Consider the following 21,184-nt stretch of genomic DNA (forward strand, 5'->3'; position numbering starts at 1 on the left):
GGTCTCTCTTGTGGTTAGGGGAATTACGGAATAGCAAGTGCAGAAAAATACTTATAACAAGGTAAAACGGAACACTGAAGATCTATGTATGCTGTTATGCTCTTCCTTGTCCCTGGTTATAGGACCTATTCCTTGGTTACAAGACCCTTAGGACTTGGAGTGAAGAGAGTCAGAGGGTAGATGGGCTCTGGAGGAGTGTCCCCATGCTCCCAGCCCATTCTAAGCATCACCAGCTTGGGTGTGCCAAATCTGAATCTCATCCTTCCAGGCTCATATGTGAAAATCCTGGTGCAATTTATCCTTCCCCCAGTATTCAATGAATAGAGTAGGTGACATGACTCAAAATTGTGTATTGCATGACCTTTGAAGTTGTGCCTTAGGGTCCTGCAATGGTTTAAGCCTTGAAATCTGCTCTTTCCTTGGACATTTTTAAAAAATATATTTTCATTGATTTTTTACAGAGAGGAAGGGAGAGAGAGAGAGAGTTAGAAACATATTGATCAGCTGCCTCCCGCACACCCCCTACTGGGAGTGCAGGCTGCAACCAAGGAACATACTCTTGACCAGAATTGAACCTGGGACCTTTCAGTCCACAGGCCAATGCTCTATCCACTGAGCCAAACCAGTTAGGGCTTTCCTTGTGCATTTTAACCAATCTCTTAACTTCACAGATGAAGGGTATTTGGTCAAATGACAAATGTCCAGGAAGCATCTGGCTCTATTCCTACAAGGTGTTACTGGTCCCTGGTAGATTAAACATCAAGCATTTGTGAATGTGGTTTCTTATTTGGTGAAAATATTTTCTTTTGTTTTTCTTTTTTCTTTTCCTTGAGAAGTAAACTACATTCTACTCATCCTCCAATACTCTGTCCAGATATTTGAGACACTGTCAAATTTTCCTACCTATGAGACATGGACCCTTTTCTGAGTCCCAGAGAAGGCAGACAACCCAGATCAAGTTACTGAGCTTCAGCAGACCTCATGCTCCACATTTGTGTTAGAGTGAGGACAACCATTTCTTCTCTGAGGCCCAAAGCTGCTCTTAACTGTTTAGAGATGATGCTAATCCAGAGATGAAGAAGATGTATGAGTGTTCCAGAGGATAATGGGCAAGGGTTGATCAACATTACAAAATATTGCTTATAACAAATAGCAGCATAATGAATTCCTAAATGTTGTAGTTAAGGCTTTTATGCCCAGTGATTGACTTCAAAAATTTTTTAAAGTAGAAGTAATCTAGAGTCTGTCCAGTGTCTATTTCATGTTATTTTCTTTCCTCAAACATCTAGCTGATGTGTCAGCAACATGGAACCAGGAAATCAAACAAGTGTTTCAGATTTTTTACTTCTGGGATTTTCCCAAGACTCGGAGCATCAGCCCATCCTGTTTGGGCTGTTCCTGTCCATGTTTGTGGTCATCATGCTCGGGAACCTGCTCATTATCTTAGCCGTCAGCTCTGACCCCCACCTTCACACGCCCATGTACTTCTTCCTCTCCAACCTGTCCTTTGTTGACATCTGTTTCACCTCGACCACCATCCCGAAGATGCTAGTGAACATCCAGGCACACAGCAAAGCCATCACCTATTCAGGCTGCATCACCCAGATATATTTTTTCTTGGTTTTTGGAGGTATGGACACTTTTCTCCTCACTGTGATGGCCTATGACCGGTTTGTGGCCATCTGTCACCCCTTACACTACCCAGTCATCATGAACCCCCGTCTCTGTGGCCAGCTGGTTCTTGTGTCCTGGTTCATTAGCTTCACGTACTCCCTGATCCAGAGTCTGTTGATGTTGCGGCTGTCTTTCTGTACCAACTGGGCGATTTCACACTTTTACTGTGAACTTGCTCAGGCCCTCACGCTCGCCTGCTCAGACACACTCATCAATCACATCGTGCTGTATACGGTGATTGGCCTTCTGGGCATTATTCCTTTTTCAGGCATCCTTTTCTCCTATATTCAAATTGTCTCCTCAATCCTGAGAATCCCATCAGCAGATGGGAAATATAAAGCATTTTCTACCTGTGGGTCCCACCTGTCTGTGGTTTCTTTATTCTATGGGACAGGCCTTGGTGTGTATCTCAGTTCTAATGCATCTTCCTGGAGGGGCATGATTGCCTCGGTGATGTACACTGTGGTCACCCCAATGCTGAACCCCTTCATCTATAGCCTGCGGAACAGGGACATGAAGAGGGCCCTGCAAAAAGTTCTGGGGAGAACATTCTATGTTCAATAAATGGGAACATATGTCTGGGGATTTTAGGCTGACAGTGGAAGCAGCAGTTGGCTAAAGAAATCCCACCTCTTAATCACATTGGATTTTGCCTCTCATCCAATTCTCTGTAAGTGACTTTGGTTACAATTGCCTTTTAAGCTCTGTCTTAACCCCTTATGGTGACTCCTCTGTTATGCTCAGTTCTACTCTCCTCATACTTTCCTTTTACTTATCCATTATTGCACCTCAGCTTGGATTTCCAGCCCTGCAGGTCGAGACCAGCCACTTCAAGAATCAACTAAGAACAGCTGAATAAGAATTACAACATAGTGCATTTTATTGAGAACCATTGTTACTTCTTACTAGAGTCACTCATTCAACAATAATTATTGAGTACTTTTGGTGTGCCATGCTGTTGTAGGTGTTGGGAATACAGCAGTGAAGAAGAAAAAAAGATTAAAACTTTTTCCTCACAGGACTTAAATCATGTCTCAGAGTTTATCATATAATGTTATATGTCCAACAGAAAATATTCCGATGGATTCATTATTTATTTGGTTATTAGTGAGGTTGAACTTTTCTCCATAGGTTTGCTTAGTTCATTTTCAAAATAAGATATAAAAATGTATCAGTGAAGATGGGAAAACTATAGGACCCAGAATATTATATTTGATCAGGTGCTAGTAAGTTATTCAGTCTAGCCTAATTTTGTAGGTGAATTCACCAAGACTCAAATAGAAGAGTCCAAAGAGTGACAAAATCTGGCTGAAAGGGACATATCTCTAGTATGATTTCAGGACAGAGCACTGTATTATAATTCAGAAGAGCATAATTGAGCCACAGAATTGCCACTCTATGTATATAATGCTGAGAGGCTTTGGGGGATATAGGGTATGTTAGGACACCTGGATCTCCTAATATGTCATGTTTATTTGCATATCTTCTTCACCATAAAGAAATTGGATGTTTTAAGTCTTTGGGTGGTGATATTTGCTAAGGAATGCAGACAGGAAAAACAAACATAAGTGTGTAGGTATTCATCTCGGTAAAGATGAATCACTGCCCACTCCATGGAATCATCCACTAATGGAATCATCTTACCACCAAGTGGTGTTCTTGAGGGATATTACCATTTCAAAGAACCATATAATTGGCTTCCAAAAAGCAGGAACAGAATCCCCATTGATCTCTAGGATTTGAGTCTGAAAACAGACTTGGGTTTGAAAATTGGAAGATGAATAAATGGTTTTCAATTGTGGTAGCTGACATGTGACTTTTTCTAACTTGCCCTTGATATTTTTGGTTCTCTCAAGTTAAGCAATACATTTGATGTCTGCTCCTCTATGATATGTTGCTACCACCACAGATCCCTGTAGTTCTTGGACCCCAGTTGCCATTGTGGATTTGTTGTTTAATCATCTATCTATCTTGCCTCTCACAGTTCCTGCAGCCACCTGGCAACCACTATTCTACTTTATGTCTCTATGAATCTGACTACTTTAGGTGCCTCATATAAGTGGAATTATACAGTATTTGTCCTTTCATGCCTGGCTATGTAATTGATGGTGAAGATGTTAAATGGAATGGGAAAAAGAATTATCAGGAATATTGGGAATCATATATCCCAGTTTTGCTAGGAAAGCCCCAGTTGATAACTATTTATTCAAACTCAGTACTGATGCTGTCCCATGTCAATTTCAAAATACCATGGTCTGGACAAGAAATTAAACAGACATCCCATTTTTCTCAAGGATCTGACCAACATCACGAAGGAGCAAAAATAGGGAAGAAGAGAGAAGAATCATGAGGACAATATAGAACGAATAAATAACAAGAAAGAGAGAGCTATGATTTTTTCTTTTTCATTTCTTTTATTTTTCCCAACAGCATTCATCCCCCATATGCACTCTATCATCTCCATCCACACCCCTCCACCCCATCATTTCCACACTGTTGTCCATGCCAATGAGTTCTCCCTCTTTTTTGCTCAAACCGCCCCGCCCCCCGACACACACACCACCACTATGCCCCCCTACCCATATCTGTCTACTTGCTCTCTATTTATAATTGTAGAAACAAGACTCCTCATGGCCAAGAGTCCTGGGTAATGCATAAGGAAAGTGAGAAGGGTATACCAATGTACTATGCATAATCCTGGAGAGGCTATGACTTAAGTAGGAGTTCAAAATAATCTCCCAATTTCATTACAGCTGTGCTAAAAGGGAAAAGTGTGTAAACAGAAAGCAAAGACTTATATAGGCACATCTTCACTGTGTGACTGCTGATTCAGAATTTACAGTTGCATATGTTTGATTTTGCTGCTTTTCCCAGTCCTATGAGCAAAAATGATAGCACAAGTATTGAGATCAGCCTATTCTTTGGAACATCCTCCATAGGGTACTCTTGATGTCTCTGTTCCTCAGGCTGTAGATGAAGGGGTTCAGCATGGGGGTGACCACAGTGTACATCACTGAGGCCACCGCATCCTTCCTTGGGGAAGATGACACAGCTGAACTGAGGTACACACCAAGGCCTGTTCCATAAAATAAGCAAACAACTGACAAGTGAGATCCGCAGGTGGAAAAGGCTTTATATTTTGAACCTGCTGATGGAATTCTCAGAATGGAGGACACAATTCTATAGTAAGAGAAAAGGATCCCTGAGAGTGGGATACCACCAAAGATGGCTCCAATAAAGTACATCAATATGTCATTGGTGAAGTTCTCAGAACAGGCAAGTTTGAAGAGTTGAGAAGGTTCACATAAGTAATGAGGGATTTTCACATCTGCACAGAAGCTAAGTTGTGACACCATCAAGTAGTGCAGTTGGGAGACCAAAAGGCTGATGAAAAATGACAGGAGGACCAACATGCCACAGAGGCGGGGGCTCATGATGACTAAATAGTGTAGAGGTTGACAAATGGCCACCAACCGGTCATAGGCCATTACAGCCAGGAGTAGACTGTCCATACATGTAAAAAGAGGGAAAAGGGTAACCTGAGTTAGGCAGCCTGCATAGGTGATGGATTTGCTGTGTGTCTGGAGGTTCACCAGCATCTTGGGAACTGTAGTGGTGCTGAAACTGATGTCAGTCAAGGACAAATTGGAAAGGAAGAAGTACATAGGTGTGTGGAGGTGGGAGTCAGAGATGACAGCCAGGATCATGAGTAAGTTTCCAAGCATGATCACCAAGTACATGGACAGGAAGAGCCCAAACAGAAGAGGCTGGAGTTCTGGATCATCTGAGAGTCCCAGGAGGAAGAATTCTGAATCACCTGTTTGATTCTGTGGTTCTATGCAGATACGAAACATTTTTGGAATAAGGTAGAGAGAGTGAGGGAGGGAGGGAGGGAGAGAGAGAGAGAGAGAGAGAGAGAGAGAGAGAGTTAGTTAAATAAATGAAACAAGTCTATAGGCATCCATATATTGGATTCAAGCAATTCACACATTAATTATTTATACTTAAGGATCATATACAATTGCCCCATTACCTTCAGCAACATGTCTCAGTCGTTAATTCTTTTTAGAATTCTTTCCTTATTGATGTCTGACCTATTCACCTGTTTCTATATACACCCACTTTAGAGTCACTGGGTAAAAGAATATTAGAGAAGAAATGACATTTTGAAATAACAAATCTATGAACAGAATAAACTATCACCCTTCTACTTTTGAAGGAAAATATGGGATGAGAAATATTCTTTTCTAAGAAACAAATCATTCCATTTGAAAGACACTAAGAAGCAATTGAAAGTACTTTATCTTACCCCAATGCAGTATAAGAAATTCTTTAATTTGGAATGTAATTGAGAAGAATTAAAAGCACATTAACTGTATTCTAACTTAAAATAAATTGTTTGTAATCAGACTAGTGGCCTGGTGCATAAAATTTTGCACTGGGGGGGGGGTGTCCCTCAGCCTGGCCTGAACCCTGTCCAATCTGGGACCCCTCAGGGGATGTCCAACTGCCAGTTTAGGCCAGATACCTGTGGCCCAATTTGGGATCACTGGCTCCTAACTGCTCACCTGCCTGCCTGCCTGATTGCCTCTAACCACTCTGCCTGTAGACCTGTTCACCTCCACTGCTCCACCCCCAGCTGGCCTTCTCGCCCTCCGACTGTCCCCCCTTGCTGGCCTGCTCGACCCCAAATTCCCCAACAAGCCACAAAGCAAACCCCTTTCCCACCAGCCTGCTTGCCCCAACTGCCCTCCACTCCTGGCCTGACCGCCCCTAACCACCTCTGCCTCGGCCCCGCCACCATGGCTTTGTCCGGAAGGTCTCCCAGTCTAATTAGCATGTTACTCTTTTATGAGTATAGATAGAATTTTACATGGCAACTATCTTTAAGGGTTTACATCTTTATTTGGTTGTATGACATCAATCTTCCATGGAGATAAGTGCTCACACCAATGTGTGGGTTGTCTGGTCAAAGCCTCTCAAATATAATTCAAATTATAAATAGTTGGCCTTGGTAGACTTCATATTTTGAAAAGTATGTTTTTGTTAAGTGCACAAAATCATAAAGCACCACTGATCCTGAAGGTGGTATTAATTTACCATCACCAATGATTAAGTAATAATTAACTTAGAAAGATTATCGAGGAAAACAAGATGGCGGCATAGGTAAACACCGGAGTTTGCTGCCTCGAACAACCACTTCAAAAATACACCTAAAAGACGGAATGGACATCATCCAGAACCACAGGAAGGCTGGCTGAGTGGAAATTCTACAACTAGAAGGAAAGAGAAAAGCATACCGAGACTCAGAGGAGGCGCAGTGCTGAGGTAAAATACTAAGGTTCGGAGGTGCATGCAGAGCCGGCTGGTGGCTGAGGGCGTGGTTGTCGTTTTCAATAGGGAGGGAGTCTTAGGCTCTGAGCTCCAGTTCGGGCGAGTCTCTAGGGAGCCAGACTCATATGGAGAAGTGGGACTGTCTGGCATCAGTTAGAACCCAAGGGCAGCTTTCTCTCCGAGGGGCTTGCAGCAATTACCCAGACACTGAGAAGCAGAGCCTCTGAGGGCAAGACTAAGAGCAGCCATAACTGCTAGCCCCACCCTGTTGATCCCATGGGACCTGCCCCGCCCAAGCCCTGCAGGGAGGCTTTTGCTGGATAGCCTCAGGCAAAGGCTAGATTAGCACCTCCCTAGAGACCCAGGAGCCAGGAAATCTAGAGGTCAGAGTAAGACCATCCAGTTTGCAGCTCTGTGGAACCATAAAGGACACACTCAGGGGGCAGACTCAGTGAGCACCAAAGCCCCATTGAAGCAAGTCTTGTCCCAGAGGGGTGTCTCCAGCACAGAAGTTCTCCCACTGCAGACACAGCTGATTCTCACAGCCAATTGGCCTGGAGGTCAATTCCTCCCAGTGATAACTACAACAATCAAGGCTTAACTACAACAAGACTGTGCACAAAGCCCACAAGGGGGTGCACCAACAGTGTCTACCTCAGGTAATTGGGACACTTAGCACAGAAAGCCACTCTATCGACACAGCGAAGCATAAAAAATGCCGAGACAAAGAAACAGGACACAAATGACAGAAATGGAGGAAAGCAAACTGCTGGATATAGAGTTCAAAACCACACTTTTAAAGTCTTTAAAGAACTGTCTAGAAGTCACCGATAAACTTAGTAAGACCCTCGAAAAGACTGGTGAGACTGCTAATAAATGTAGTGAGATCCTCAAGAAATCTAGTGAGACCCTCGATGTGGTGATAAAGGACCAACTAGAAATTAAGCATACACTGACTGAAATAAAGAATATTATACAGACTCCCAACAGCAGACCAGAGGAGCGCAAGAATCAAGTCAAAGATTTGAAATACGAAGAAGCAAAAAACGCCCAACCAGAAAAGCAAAATGAAAAAAGAATCCAAAAATATGAAGATAGTGTAAGGAGCCTCTGGGACAGCTTCAAGCGCACCAACATCCGAATTATAGGGGTGCCAGAAGAAGAGAGACAGCAAGATATTGAAAACCTATTTGAAGAAATAATGACAGAAAACTTCCCCTGCCTGGTGAAAGAAATAGACTTACAGGTCCAGGAAGCAAAGAGAACCCCAAACAAAAGGAATCCAAAGAGGACCACACCAAGACACATCATAATTAAAATGCCAAGAGCAAAAGACAAAGAGAGTATCCTAAAAGCAGCAAGAGAAAGAAACTCAGTTACCTATAAGGGAGTATCCATACAATGGTCAGCTGTTTTCTCAACAGAAACTTTGCAGGCCAGAAGGGAGTGGCAAGAAATATTCAAAGTGATGAATACCAAGAACCTACAACCAAGATTACTTTATCCAGCAAAGCTATCATTCAGAAGTAAAGGTCAGATAAAGAGTTTCACAGATAAGAAAAAGCTAAAGGAGTTCATCACCACCAAACCAGTATTATATGAAATGCTGAAAGGTATCCTTTAAGAAGAGGAAGAAGAAGAAAAATGTAAAGATACATATTATGAACAACAAATACACATCTATCAACAAGTGAATCTAAAAATCAAGTGAATAAATAATCTGATGAACAGTATGAACTGGTGATTGTAATAGAATCAGGGACAAAGAAAGGGAATGGACTAACTATTCTTGGGGGGAAAAGGGGCTTGGGGGGTGCGGGAAGAAATTGGACAATAATGGTGCACCTATGGATGAGGACAGTGGGTGGGGAATGAGGGCGGAGGGTGGGGTGGGAACTGGGTGGAGGGGAGTTATGGTGGGAAAAAAGAGGAACCAATGTAATAATCTGAACAATAAAGATTTAATTTAAAAATAATTAACTTAATGAATACTCTGTACTTACTTTTATTTTTGAAAGGTTATTTCCAATAAGTGATACACAATCTCAGAGAAACATCTGAGTTTGAGTTTCTACTTTATTGTTTTGGTTTGTAGTGGATGGATAACACTTCTTAAATTTGTCTCTAATCACAAACATTTCTGAAGAATTGATTTCTCATCAAAACCAACCTTCCAATGAACGGTTGAGAAATTGAGGACTAAACAAGACCTCAAACCTTAAGTTGTCCTTCTTATGCCACTTTAAGAGCTTTCCAGGTCAGTTTTTCCTTACAGAGGGATTCCATTTCTCCTAAATCAGTCTCCTGTAGGCAACTCGGGTCATTTCTCTTGACAGGTCAAAATATGAGGCAATTACTGAGGAATTACTTTGTCAAAATAGTTATTCCTTTGTGTGACATGCTTGATTCCTATGGTTATATCTGATCATTTCTATTTTGTAATACTACCTAACTTTACATAAGCCATAGCATAATAAACTATTTTTTTGCATAAAAATGATGTAATTTGGGGAAAATCAAAAGTGAAAACAGAACAAAGACTACTATTACAAACACCTAGGCAGTTTGTGCATCTGTAAAATGGTTATATTAATTAAACTGACCTTATGGGATTGCTGTAAGAAGTAAAATTAAATTATAAATATAAAAATACTTAAACATTGGTTATCAATACTAATTAATTATTATTATTACCTTTTAAAATGCATCCTTTAAAATTTAATGATGGGCTGGCCATAACTGAGAGCCAATTAAATCAGAATTTCTACACATAAGTCCTTTGGGCCTACTAACATATAGCCAATGCAGGGAACCATTGCCAGGCTATTAATAAATGGTGTATTAATGTTATCAATTGCTATCAATACCATATTACCCACTACCCATATTAAAATATGAATATTTAATAATATGTGCTATAGAACTTATTTATTATTGATAAAACTTGAGGGTATTTTGTTATCCCTGCATAATCTTCCTCTGCACTCAGTTGTCCAAAAGCAAACTCTGTCATTTGATGGATGTATTTTCCTTTCAATGTTTTTATAACATTAGTATTGAATATGTATTCACGAGCAGTTTTCTGGAAAACTTACCTTTCCCAAGAAACTAGAAACACCAATCAGAAAGGATATATGCACCCCTATGTTCATAGCAGCACAATTCACCATAGCAAAGATTTGGAAACAGCCTAAGTGCCCATCAGCAAATGAATGGATTAAAAAACTGTGGTACATCTACACAGTGGAATACTATGCTGTGGTAAAAAAGAAGAAACATTTACCATTTGCAACAGCATGGATGCATCTGTAGAGCATTATGCTAAGTGAAATAAGTCAGCCAGAGAAAGATAAATATCACATGATCTCACTCATTTGTGGAATATAATGAACAATGTAAACTGATGAACAAAAACAGATCCAGCGACAGAGAAGCACTGAACAGACTGTCGAGCCTCAGAGGGAAGGTAGGGGAGGGTGGAGGTAAGGGGAAGAGATCAACCAAAGGACTTGTATGCATTCATATAAGCCTAACCAATGGACACAGACAACAGGGGGGTGAGAGCATGAGTGGGGGTGTTGGGGGGACAATGGGGGCATAAGACACATATGTAATACCTTAATCAATAAAGAAATTTAAAAAAATTTAAAAAAGAACTTACTTAAATACTCTCATTCTACATAAACTATTCCCTAAGTTCTCATTTACCACAATATTGCTTTTAAGTCTCTCTGTGAAATACATACTTCAATTTCAGCACTTTAAGTGATGCATAGTATTACCTGAGGAATAAACTTCATTTTATTTTCAATTTTTTTTATTATGACAGCACTAAGAAAATTCTAAAGCCTCTTCTCCATATCACACAAGTGAGAATTTTCTAAAGACATATGCATAAAAGATAATTGTTTAAGTTGAAAAAATTGGTATATGGGCAACTTTACTATTAATTACCTACACTTGTTTTCCCAGTATAATAATTACACAAAATCAACTACATGCTCTGATTGCCAAGTTATAAAATTGGGAAGTTCCCAGAAGTCTGACTAGCAATTGTCTTTACATGATAGAGCCATGAAAACACCCATCTTGTATAGGGAATGATGTTTTTATATCTCAGGTTTACAAAAAGTGATGAAAAATGCATTGCTATCCATAGGAAACCCTACAATCCACAATATCCATGCAAAATAGGTCCCTGCAAACCATAGATGAACTTGCCAAATCCCAAGAGAAGGAATTGGTGGTGGTGCCCTTGTTTGGAAAGAAACAATCATTGTGCTGCAGTGGAGGAGACAGAGCCCTGGGCTGGGAATCAGGAGGCCTGTGTCTCAGTCCCACAGCTGTCACGCACTAGATGGGAAGTGTGGGTAAGTCCTTCCACCTCTCTGCTGGTATCTCTTACATAGAAATGGAAGAGCAACACCCCTCTCTGTGAAATGTGTGGCGCCAAAGAGAGGTTTGCCCTTAATAAACGTTCAGTGACGGTTTTAAAATCAGATTGTTTAACCGAAGGACTTGTATGCATGCATATAAGCATAACTAATGGACATAAGACACTGGGGGGTAAGGGAGGGTAGGGGTTTGTCAAGGGCAGGGGGGAAAAAAGGACACTTATGTAATACCCTTTGTAATACTTTAAGCGAAAAAATAAATAAATAAATAAAATCAGATTGTTTGATGAAAAACAATCCCAGGAAAAGCTGAAGGATGACATTTTATTCTATTACTAGAGGCGTGATGCATGAAATTCATGCAAGGGTAGGCCTTCACAGCCCCGGCTGCTGGGGCCCTCACAACCCTGGCTGCCTCGCAGCCTGGCCCCCTCCTGCACCCGCCTTGTTCTGGCACTGCCAGAGTCCGCCACCACACACCCTGGTTCCACAGAGCCCCCGATGATTGCCCCACAGAGCCCACTGATTGATCACCCCCCGGCCAGTGGCCTGGGCCTCCCTTTGTTAGGCGATTGATCTCAGAGCCATCTCCCCATCAATCACCCCGCAGAGGGTGGCCTGGGCTTCCCTCTTTGGGGTGATCGCTGAGCCCCCTGATTGTTCGCCCCACTGGCCAATGGCCTGGGTCTCCCTCTGAAGGGTCATTGTGAGGTGATGGCGGACCCCCCGACCAATCACATTGCACCTGCCTTGGCTGATCTGGGGCAGGTGCGTGTCATAGCGTGGTCGTCTGGAAGGTTGTCCAGACAGTCATTCTGCTGTTCGGTGGTTCGGTCGATTTGCATATTATGCTTTTATTATTATAGATACGGCAGAGAGAAGTAGAAGCCTATCATATCCTAGGTAATTCACTCATGGAATGAGTGGACATCCTGAAATATGTCTCAGTCCACACAATAAGATTTGCTTCCCTTTCTCTTTTCCTCTCTTTTTTTTTATGAAAATCTCCACCATTTTTATTTGTATTTAAATGCTGTTGATTCTATTAAATGGAAAATGATAGGTTTCTTAGAAAATCCCTGATAAATTCATATAAACACTGTTTTGTCCTCTGCTAGCCCCAGGAAGCATTGCTGGAAGGAGGGAAATTACTGAAAAGACAGCACTGGGCCTGTGGAAACCTTATCACCCACACACTGTTTCTGGGACCTAAGGAAGAGTCTATGCAATACTTAGCAGAGATTGTTGTTGTCTCTGCCAAGCAGAGTATAGGCCCTGGGGGATCAGAAATGAATGAGACTCAGTTGCTTCCCTCCAGCTGTTCAGATTGTACCTATAAGGTCAAAAATATCTGAAGCTTTCTATATGGGTGCCCTCCCAGCAGTTTATCCCAACTCTCCTGTTTGTCCTAAAGATGAAAAAAAAAAAAAGCTGCTGACAGTCCCTTCTCCATCCATCGCCTCCACAGTACTCACTGGGCAGTTCTGTCCCTGCTGGAGTCTGAACAAGGAGTGGGAATCCACTGCCCCTGTCTTGCCTGGCAAGCAATGAAGGTTCAGGTTCCATCAAAACTGGCAGGACGTCAGAGTTAGTCATGGGCTCCTGATGCAGTGGATGCGAGAGGAGAAGACTCAGATGAGAAGCCTCCTGGACTGAGACGGGAACCTGAAGGGCTGGAGGCACAGCTGATTATCTATTGCTGCATGGCCCTGGGAGCTCAATGCACAGAGCTCATAATTAGTCAAATGGTTCGACATTATCCCAGTCTCTGAGGACTTGCTGTTATTAATAGTAGAAGAAAAGGGAATGCACTTTTTAAGGGTTTGGGGTCTTCCTCTTCTCAGGAGAAAGCTCCCCTGTACTTCCCATTTCCAACTTCCAAATTGCAGAGATTTTATAAAATCAAACAATTTTTCTTCAGTGAATGAATGCAAAGTGTAATTTGTATGTCTACACATTCATTGACTTGATCATTCTATGTAGGGATAATTATGTTTTCTATACCAAGGATAATATTTAATTTCTATTTCTCATTTAAGATTTATGTTTCTAAATAAAATCTTTCTCATTTTTTTCTATAAAAACTTTTGGATTTCATGTGTTGAGATGTGGTTTTTCTTTTCTTATTTTGAAAGACAGCCAAAGTTCTACTTTTTCTGTAGAAATTATGTGTGTTGTTACATTAAACAACCGCTTATTTTGATATACCCAATTGACAATTTTCTTAAATCCTACAGGGAATTTCAGATGTCTATGTTCTAAATGTAGGGCTGCAGTCATTATGTCTTTTTTTCTTTTTTTTTAATTGAATTTATTGGGGTGACATTTCTTAATAACATTACATAGGTTTCAGGTGTGCAAATCATCATCTGTATGTTGAATTGTGTGTTCACCACCCCAAGTCAAGTCTCCTTCCATCCCATTTATGCCGGGACCTTTTACCCTCTTCTACTTCCCCCCACAACCCTTTCCCTTTGGTAATCACTGTTCTGTTGTCTGTGTCTATGAGGTTGTGTGTTGTTGTTTTTTTTCTTAATCCCTTCACTTTTTTCACCCACCACCTTGGCCCCCTTCTCCTTTCACAACTGTCAGTCTGTTCTCTGTATCTATGAGTATGTTCCTAATTTGTTTGTTAGTTTATTTTGTTCATTAGATTCCACACAAAAGCGAAATTATATGATTACTTGTCTTTCTCTGACTTATATGGTACTTTTTTTTTCACTTAGCACAATACTCTTTAGCTACAAAAAATTTTTATTAAGAAAAAGAAAGAAAAAATAACCAAGGCGTAAGATTTCTTTTTTTTAATATAACAGAGTAATATTCCATTGTATAAGTGTACCACAGCTTTTTTATCCACTCATATATTAATGAGCACTTGGTCTGCTACCAAGCCTTGGCTATTATAAATAACTAGAGGCCCCGTACATGAAATGCCTGCATTGGTAGGGTCCCTAGCAGCTGCCAGCTGCCGACTGGTACTCCCTCCCTTATTCCAGCCACCTGCTGCTGCAGGGGCCTCCCTCCATTCCCCTGGCAATCTCTCAACAGCAGGCAAAACAGATTATCAGAGAATGTATCACTTGCATGTTACATCTACCTCAAGGGCCTAACACAGGAGTCAACCGTAGAGGTTTACTAAGGGACCATATCTGGCAAATGGATGTAACACCTTTGGATGCCTTGGAGCATTGCATGTCTCTGTAGACACCTTTTCAAAAGTTCTATGGGCTACTGCATCTACAGGGGAAATGGCAAAAGAGGTTATTAATCATTGCCTAGCTGCTTTTGCCATCATGGGAATTTCAGAAATTATTAAAACTGATAATGGGCCTGCTTACACAAGCTGTCCTTTCCAGCAATTTTGTAAAAAGTGGAAAATTCAGCACATTACAGGAATACCATATAATTCCCAGGGAAAGGCCATTATAGAACACCAACATCAGTGGCTAAAATCCACTTGGCAGGAAGTCTCTGAACTAGGAAACCATAAGGATCTTCATTAATTAGAAGTGCTGCATGGTGATAAAAAAAAATAATAGACCTGTTATATTTACAATGATGACTGCCCAAGTTTTAGAGAAATACTAAAAATGATTACCATGTAAGACAGCTTTATTGTGATGTTAAGAACAGAAATTCGCTCTTATCATATGCCCACTGTATATCACAGGAACAACATTAGAAAAATTATATGCATCATGTCATTTAATCACACACCTGTCCTACAATGTAAGGAATATTTAATACTCTCATTGTGAAGATGAAGTATCTGTTGCTGAGGGAGATTAAATAACTTCTTCAAGGTCACAGAGATGGAACATGGTAGACCAAATTCTGTTCCAGGAAGTCTGACTCACATCCTATTTCTAAATCACAGCTCTATACTGTACTTTGGAAGAGTTATATAAAAAATAATTGTAATGAAAGAATAGATTAATAATAATATCAATAGCTATAACTTTCTCACCTGAAAATCTGAGCAGCAATATGCTAGTGAATGTTAACAGTGGAAACAAGAAGAGAGTTAAGTAGCATGTCTGCCAGCATGCAGTTAAAGCTCCTTCCACTAGTTGATGCCACCTGTCTGTGTATCTCTATGTTCTAATGGATAAGCCTTGGAATGTTCCTTGATTGTTCAGAAACCTTCTCTTCTCAGGATGACAGGAGTAATTTTAGTATTACACAGTGTCATTAACCCTGTTCTCAATGCCTTCCAAATCTAAACCACAGAGGAATCAAGGGAACCTGGTCAAACTTGTAACAAAAATCAGGGGCAGGCAGATGCTTATGATTGGACCACAGGGCATCTAGAAGTTTGAAGAGGATGACAGAGGCCAAATAAATCATCATTCTTGACTCATATTTTATTTACACCCTAGGCCAGTGATGGCAAACCTTTAGAGCTCGTCGTGTCAGCATTTTGAAAAACCCTAACTTAACTCTGGTGTCGTGTCAAATATAGAAATTTTTTGATATTTGCAACCATAGTAAAACAAAGACTTATATTTTTGATATTTATTTTATATATTTAAATGCCATTTAACAACGAAAAATCAACCAAAAAAATGAGTTCACGTGTCATCTCTGATACACATGTCATAGGTTCACCATCACTGCCCTAGGCCCTAGGTCGGCAAACTGCGGCTCGCGAGCCACATGCGGCTTTTTGGCCCCTTGAGTGTGGCTCTTCCTAAGTCTTAGGAGTACCCTAATTAAGTTAATAACAATGTACCTACCTATATAGTTTAATTTTAAAAAATTTGGCTCTCAAAAGAAATTTCAATCATTGTACTATTGATATTTGGCTCTGTTGACTAATGAGTTTGCCAACTACTGCTAGGGTTTCATATTTTAAAATAAACTTTTTGAAGTATTATACTTATGCAGATATTATGTTACCTAATTATTTCAAACTCTCACTCCCTTTCTTTCTAATATCTTTGAGTTTGGATTTCTAGATTCATTAAGATTTTCTATGGGTACCTTCCTAATGCCCAAAATTCAATACTTCATCTCCTCTCCTTGAAATTTCCCATTTCTGACCCAATCCTGGGTTTGAGATTTGCAGATCATTGCTGACTATTTAAATAATTCCTTGGAATTGACTTTAAAAGTTTCCCAAATAATTTTATTAGTAAGAAGATATCCCCAGTTGGCTTCCCTGCAAAGCAGACTCTGTGACAATGATTAGCATGCAGGGCATTTACCAGCCAGTGCTCCTGGAATCAACACCTGTGGAAGAGCAGATCAGTTGTCATGAATATGGCTTCACTTACAGAGAAAGATGACCTTCGTCTTAGGTCCTGGGAAGTAACCTTTAAGCCCTTGAAATTTCCCTAGTGATAGGAGTCATCGATTGCTTATTTGTGGTGAGCCCCATGGGCCATATCTGATAGTTTATGCTAATGAGATGACTCAACAAGGGAATTGGTCATGCCAAAAAGGCCAACCATGTAAATCAAGAGATGGAGCTTTAGGCCAACTGACATCAGCCCTGGGCAGGAAGACTGGAAACTGAGTTCCACCAAATGGGCAATAATTCAATTTATCACAACTACATAATGAAGTCTCAATAAAACTTCTGTCTGCTCTGGCCAGTGTGGCTCAGTTGGGTGGAGTATAGTCCCATACATTAAAAGGTCATGGGTTCAATCCCTTGTCTGGGCACCTATGGAGGCAGCCAATCAATATTTCTCTCTCTCTCTCTCTCTTTCTCTTCTCTCTCCATCCCTTCTCTCTCAAATCAATAAATACATCCTCAGGTGAGGATTAAAAATAATAAAATAAAACCTCTGGCCACTAGTGCCCAGGTGTGATACCAGGTTGGCAATTCTGTAAGTGTTATCTCAAACTGTAGCCAGGAGGAGGTAATGGATCAGAACTTCATGGGGTGAGAACAACAAGAAGCTTTATACATGGAACATTTCAGATATTTCCAGATGTGCATCTTCTTTAGACTAGTTCTAACTTGTATTTTTTTTTGCTATAATAAAACTGTAATCATAAGTGTAGCACTGTTCTAATTTCTGTGACTTATTCAGGTGAATTATTAAACTTGAGGAAATTGCCCCGCTGTGAGTCATTCTAGCAAATTATTGAATGTGAGGGAGTCCCTGAATTTGTGGCCAAATGGTCTGAAGTGAGGGTGGCCCTGGGGACTCCTGAACTTGTGGCTGGTGTCTGAAGTGAAAACAGTCTTTCAGGGACTGTTCCCTCACACTCTGTGGTTATGCAAACTCTTTGTAACAAGGAAGGGCTATGAAAGAAGTCAAGCCAAGTTGAAGTCCATCAAAGGTCTCCTAAAATCACCAGGAAGGTCTGGGTTGAGGATGATTTTTTACTGTTGGCTGGAATTGGTGCCAAAATGTGGGCTGCTTCAGAAGGAGGCATGACTTTGGTTAACATGGCTCTCTGAAGTTGAGGCAGATCCCTATGGAGGTTGATGCTCAGGGGTAAGTGGTACACCCAACATTTGGAGCGACTGGTCCCTCATTCTTAATAGGACATCTTTTATTTTATTGTGGTAAAATAACCATATGTAAAATTTACCATCAAAACCATTTTAAATGTCCAGTTCAGTGGTATTGAGTCCATTCACATTGCTGTTCAACCATCACCACCATCCATCTCCAGAACTCTTTTCATATTGCAAAAATGAAACTCTTATTTCCCAATTAAACACTAACTCCCTATCCCTCTTCCCACAGACCCTGGGAACCAAAATTCTATTTCATGTCTTTATGAATTTGACTACTTTAGGTGCCTCATATAAGTGGAATTATACAGTATTTGTCTTTTCATGTTGGGCTATGTAATTGATGGAGGAGATGTTAGATAGAATGGTGAAAAGAATTATAAGGAATATTGGGAATCATATATCCCAGTTTTGTTAGGAAACTCCTGTTGATAAGAATTAAACTATTAGTTTAACGTTATTAAACTATTCAATTTCAAGATATTCTGGTTTGAACAAGAAATAAAATAATCACCCCATTTTCTCAAGAATCTGAACAAGATGATTAAGGAGCAAAAATATGAAAAAATAGAGAAGAGTCATGAGGAAAGTATAGAAAGAATAAATAACAGAAAGAGAGAGCTATGATTTTTCTTTTCTTTTTTCCATCACCATTTATCCCCTCTATGCAGTCTTTCACCTCCACCAACACCCAAATCACCACATTGTTGTCTATGTCCATGAGTTCTCCCTCTTTTGTTTTTCTTTTCTCTTCAATCCCTCCACCCACTACCACCCCAACACCCTCCCACAAAGCTGTCTATCTGTATCTATTTATAATGATTGAAACAAGACTGCTCATAACCAAGAGTCTTAGATAGTACATAAGGAAAGTGAGAAAGGTATACTAATGCCCTATGCATAATCCTGGAGGAGCAATGATTTAAGTAAGGATTCCAAATTAATCTCCCAATTCCATTACAGCTGTGCTAAGAGGAAAAATTATGTAAACAGAAAGCAAAGAGCCACATAGGTACATAGTATACACTATGTGACTACATATTCAGAATTTCTCTTTTTTTAATATATTTTTACTGATTTCAGAGAGGAAGTGAGAGAGAGATAGAAACATCAAAGAGAGAATCATTGATTGGCTGTCATCTGCATGCCCCACACTGGATATTGAGCCGGCAACCCAGACACATGCTTCTACTGGGAATTGAACCATGACCTTCTGGTTCATAGGTCAACACTCAATCACTGAGCCACACTGGCAAGGCCATATTCAGAATTTCTTGATTGATTTTGCTGCTTTTTCCAGTCTATGAACAAAAATGATAGCACAGGTATAGAGATCAGACTATTCTTCTGATCATCCTCCATAGGGCACTCTTGATGTCTCTGTTCCTCAGGCTGTAGATGAAGGGGTTCAGCATGGGGGTGACCACAGTGTACATCACTGAGGCCACTGCATCCTTCTTCAGGGAAGATGAGACAGCTGAACTGAGGTACACACCAAGGCCTGTTCCATAAAATAAGCAAACAACTGACAAGTGAGAGCCGCAGGTAGAGAAAGCTTTATACTTCCCACCTGCTGATGGGACTCTTAGAATGGAGGACACAATTCTATAGTAAGAGAAAAGAATCCATGAGAGTGGAACACCACCAAAGATGGCTCCAATAAAGTAGATCAATATGTCATTGGTGGAGGTGTCAGAACAGGCAAGTTTGAAAAGTTGAGAAGGTTCACAAAAGAAATGAGGGATTTCCACATCTGCACAGAAGCTAAGTTGTGACACAAGGAAGTAGTGCAGCTGGGAGTCCAAAAGGCTGATGAAAAATGACAGGAGGACCAACAAGCCACAGAGGCGGGGGCTCATGATGACCAGGTAGTGTAGGGGATGACAAATGGCCACCAACCGGTCATAGGCCATAACAGCCAGGAGTAGACTGTCCAAACATCCAAAAAGAGAATAACAGGTAGCCTGAGTTAGGCAGCCTGCATAGGTGATGGATTTGCTGTGTGTCTGGAGGTTCACCAGCATCTTGGGAACTGTGGTGGTGCTGAAACTGATGTCAGCCAAAGACAAATTGGAAAGGAAGAAGTACATAGGTGTGTGGAGGTGGGAGCCAGAGACGACAGCCAGGATCATGAGTAGGTTCCCGAGCATGGTCACCAGGTACATGGACAGGAACAGCCCAAACAGAAGAGGCTGCAGTTCTGGATCATCTGAGAGTCCCAGGAGGAGGAATTCAGAGTCAGCTGTCCGATTCTGTGGTTCTATGCAGATAGGACACATTTTGAAAAAGAAGAGAGTATTAAATATATGGAACAAGTGTACAGGTGTCCATATTTTGGATTCAAGCAATTAATAAATAAAGTATTTACAACTGAGGAGCATACACCCTCTCCTTTTATTACCTTCAGCGACATTTCTCAGTTGCTAACTTTTTTAGAACTCTTTTCTTATTAATATCTGGGCTATTCACCTGTTTCCATATATGCTCACTTCAGAGACACTGGGTCAATAAATATTAGAGATAAAAGAACATTTTGAGACTACAGGTCCATGAACAGAATAAAATATCAGCCTTTCACTTTTGAAGGAAAAATGTGGAATGAGAAATATTCTTTTCTAAGACAAAAATCATTATAATTGAAAGACACTAAGAGATTGAATGTACTTTATCTCACCCAAATGCAGTATAAGAAATGCTTTTAACTTGGAATGTAGTATAGAGGAGCTAAAACCACGTTAACTGTATTCTAACTTAAAATAAATTATTCATAATCAGATAGCACTTTTATATGGCAGTTATCATTAAGGTTTTTATGTTTATTTGGTTGTATGACATCCATTTTCCACAGAGATAAGTGCTTACTTAAATGTGTTAATTGTCTGGTCAAAGTCCCCTCAAATATAACTCACATATAATTATTTGTTCTTGGTGCACTTTACATTTTGAAAAATATGTTTGTGTTAAATGTACAAAATCATACAGCACCACTGATCCTGAAGATGGTATTAATTTAGAATGCATCAATTATCCTATATAATAAAAGCCTAATATGCTAAGTGTCTGGTCATCTGATTGTCCGGTCATCCGATCGTCCATTCAACCAATCAAAGCATAATATGCTAATGATATGCTAAGGCCTCTCAACCGCTCGCTATGACGTGCCCTGACCACCAGGGGGCAGACACTCCGACTGGTAGGTTAGCTTGCAGCTAGGGTTCGGTCGATCGGGACTGAGCGTGATGGGCCAGACAAGCCCTGGAGCCCTCTCTTGTTCCCTCCCCAGCTGGCCAACCTCCCGCATCCC

General features: G+C 40.6%; 3 protein-coding genes across 3 annotated transcripts; 1 reads left to right on the forward strand and 2 right to left on the reverse strand.

Annotated features, from left to right (window-relative positions):
- Window positions 1-1,305: 1,305 nt before the first annotated feature.
- Window positions 1,306-2,238, forward strand: LOC139009799 (olfactory receptor 7D4-like). The gene has a single exon (XM_070413911.1). It carries the CDS (start codon window positions 1,306-1,308, stop codon window positions 2,236-2,238), a length of 933 nt encoding a protein of 310 aa, XP_070270012.1.
- Window positions 2,239-4,583: 2,345 nt separating this feature from the next.
- On the reverse strand, window positions 4,584-5,528 carry LOC139011445 (olfactory receptor 7E178-like). The gene has a single exon (XM_070416983.1). It carries the CDS (start codon window positions 5,526-5,528, stop codon window positions 4,584-4,586), a length of 945 nt encoding a protein of 314 aa, XP_070273084.1.
- Window positions 5,529-19,214: 13,686 nt separating this feature from the next.
- LOC139009800 (olfactory receptor 7E178-like) lies at window positions 19,215-20,159 on the reverse strand. The gene has a single exon (XM_070413912.1). It carries the CDS (start codon window positions 20,157-20,159, stop codon window positions 19,215-19,217), a length of 945 nt encoding a protein of 314 aa, XP_070270013.1.
- Window positions 20,160-21,184: the final 1,025 nt, after the last annotated feature.

Source organism: Myotis yumanensis, unplaced genomic scaffold (assembly GCF_028538775.1).
Source record: "Myotis yumanensis isolate MYYU_CA2020_CCGP unplaced genomic scaffold, mMyoYum1.0.hap1 SCAF_5, whole genome shotgun sequence".
NCBI classification, from domain to species: Eukaryota; Metazoa; Chordata; class Mammalia; order Chiroptera; family Vespertilionidae; genus Myotis; species Myotis yumanensis.